This window comes from Amblyomma americanum, chromosome 4, assembly GCF_052857255.1.
Source record: "Amblyomma americanum isolate KBUSLIRL-KWMA chromosome 4, ASM5285725v1, whole genome shotgun sequence".
In the NCBI taxonomy this organism is placed as follows: domain Eukaryota; kingdom Metazoa; phylum Arthropoda; class Arachnida; order Ixodida; family Ixodidae; genus Amblyomma; species Amblyomma americanum.
In genome coordinates this window covers 213714654-213716587 of record NC_135500.1, presented here as the reverse complement: position 1 = coordinate 213716587, position 1934 = coordinate 213714654, and the positions used below count along the sequence as shown (strand labels likewise).

The window sequence follows — 1934 nt, the reverse complement described above, 5'->3', positions numbered from 1 at the left end:
AAGTACTTCTTGTTAACAGGTTCTCCATAGACAGTGACTTCTATGCCTGGTGTAGGGTCGGTCCTCCTCCTGCACTCTTTCCCGATAAGCGATTCAGACCTTTATATTGCGATATTAGGATTCCAGCTTAGTCTTCTGCACAGTGTCCACAGTTCTTTGCATTCTTTGCTGTGCGTCTTCAATCTTTCCATCCGAGACGCGTGTGGCGCAGATAGTGATATCGTTTGCATAAAGTGCGTGTCAAATTCCCGCAATAGTATCTAGCAAAGACTCAATGGCGACGTTGAACAGCGTGGCGAGGGAATTGACACTTGTGGTGTTCCCTTCCCCGCGAGAGAAACTGAATCGATCTCCTACGCCGGTGGTGGGAGACACCAGGAGGAAGACTGGAGTATAATTGTAGGTTCTCCAGTCGCATTTGGGGCTCGCTGTGTTATCTGTACATTGCCAAAGGCCTGTTCGATATCGAAAGCGGCGATTTGCTTCGTCTGAATAAACGACTTCGCTGACACCCTGCTATCTCCGTCCACGAGCGAAGCTCGGCGCCAGAAGACGACGACGAGGCCGGGCGGCCTGCTGCGGCGGGCTAGCCCATCGCATCTCGACAATGCCTGGTATTCCGCGGCCATGCTCGCCGCGGCGCAAGACGCGATCAGCGTCCGTCGAGCCACAGTCGGGAGCAAGGCTGGCACCAGGCTCTCCCCCAGCCCGAACCACCACGGGGCCTGTGCTCGTATACCAGGTTGAGAAGCCGGTGCGCAGTGAGCCTAGCCGCGAACCGGTGCTTGTGTACCAGGTCGCACAGCCTGCCCGCGGCACGCCCAGCCACGAGCCCGTGCTTGTATACCAGTACCCGGCCAGCCCCAGTCCGACTCAGTCGGTGAGGCGAGCAGCGACGAGCAATAAGTCCTCTGGTCGAGCCTCTTCGGCATCACCTCGGGGGCCTTCACCCGAGGCGGAAGAGCCGGAGCCTCAGTCATGCTGCATTATGGACCGCATCCAAAAGAAGTATCAGGAGTCGTCCAGCCAGTTGGATGGCCAGCACCTGTACATCGTGCTTTGCTTCCAGTCGGCCGTCGCCACTCTGCTGTTCCTGCTGTTCCTCTGCGTGCCGGTCGCCATGATCACGGTGGGGGCGCTCAACTTGTCCAACTGCCGGCTGAGCTACGGCATACCGCTCTGCCTGACCGTCGCCGGCTGCGCCTACCTGCTCATACCGCTCCTCAGCGCCGCGCTCGACTGGAACGCCAGCAACAGCTACTGTCCCATCATGATCTCTGTGCTGGTGATGGTCGCCATGGGAGCCTCTGTCGCGGGATCCGTCATCGTATTCACGGGCATGTGGCCTTCCGGGAAACCTGACGACCCCCGCTACTGCCACCCGGCGGTCTACTATTTCTCTTTCGTCATGTGGTCCACCTTCGTCATCTTTATACCCGTCATGCTCGTGGTGTCCGTCGTTGTGTTCCGCAAGTACGGCAGCCACAACGTCCACGCGGCCACGATGCCGCCTTCTAGGCAGTGACATCCGTCGCTTGTTTTGCATAAAGTTTACGCATTTTGTTCCTTTTTATGTCTGTTTGCTTATGCGCTGTGGCCGAGATGATAACAGGCAAGCGTATAGCAGCTATTCGAGCATATAGGCAAGCGCAGACAGGAGTGTAGATGCAGCTCACAAAGGGAATTGAATCTACGCCACCATTTCGTCGGCACCTCAGTAAGATGTCAGCATGCATACTCAGCCATGGGCTTGTCGGTCCCGGCCGTTTTGCGTTGCGGGTCCCGCTTTCGCACATCGCGGCCACCGTCGTCGATTAGGAGTCCCGGACTTCCGCCTTGGTACGATGACCATTGGCCAAACTGAGTCCGGCTTCGGTGCCCGGCGCAGTGTTCGCATTTTTTGTCGTGCGCTGCGGGTGACGACTGAGCTGCGC

At 57.6% G+C, this 1934-nt stretch overlaps 1 protein-coding gene across 1 annotated transcript; it reads left to right on the top strand.

Annotated features, from left to right (window-relative positions):
* The first annotated feature begins 289 nt into the window (after nt 1–289).
* On the top strand, nt 290–1540 carry LOC144127575 (uncharacterized). The gene has a single exon (XM_077660557.1). The coding sequence runs from the start codon at nt 608–610 to the stop codon at nt 1523–1525; it is 918 nt and encodes a 305-aa protein (XP_077516683.1). The 5' UTR covers nt 290–607; the 3' UTR covers nt 1526–1540.
* The last annotated feature ends 394 nt before the right edge of the window (nt 1541–1934 follow it).

Excerpts from the sequence above, each read along its gene's own strand:
- LOC144127575 (XM_077660557.1), top strand. The coding sequence starts at position 608 with ATGCCTGGTATTCCGCGGCCATGCTCGCCGCGGCGCAAGACGCGATCA.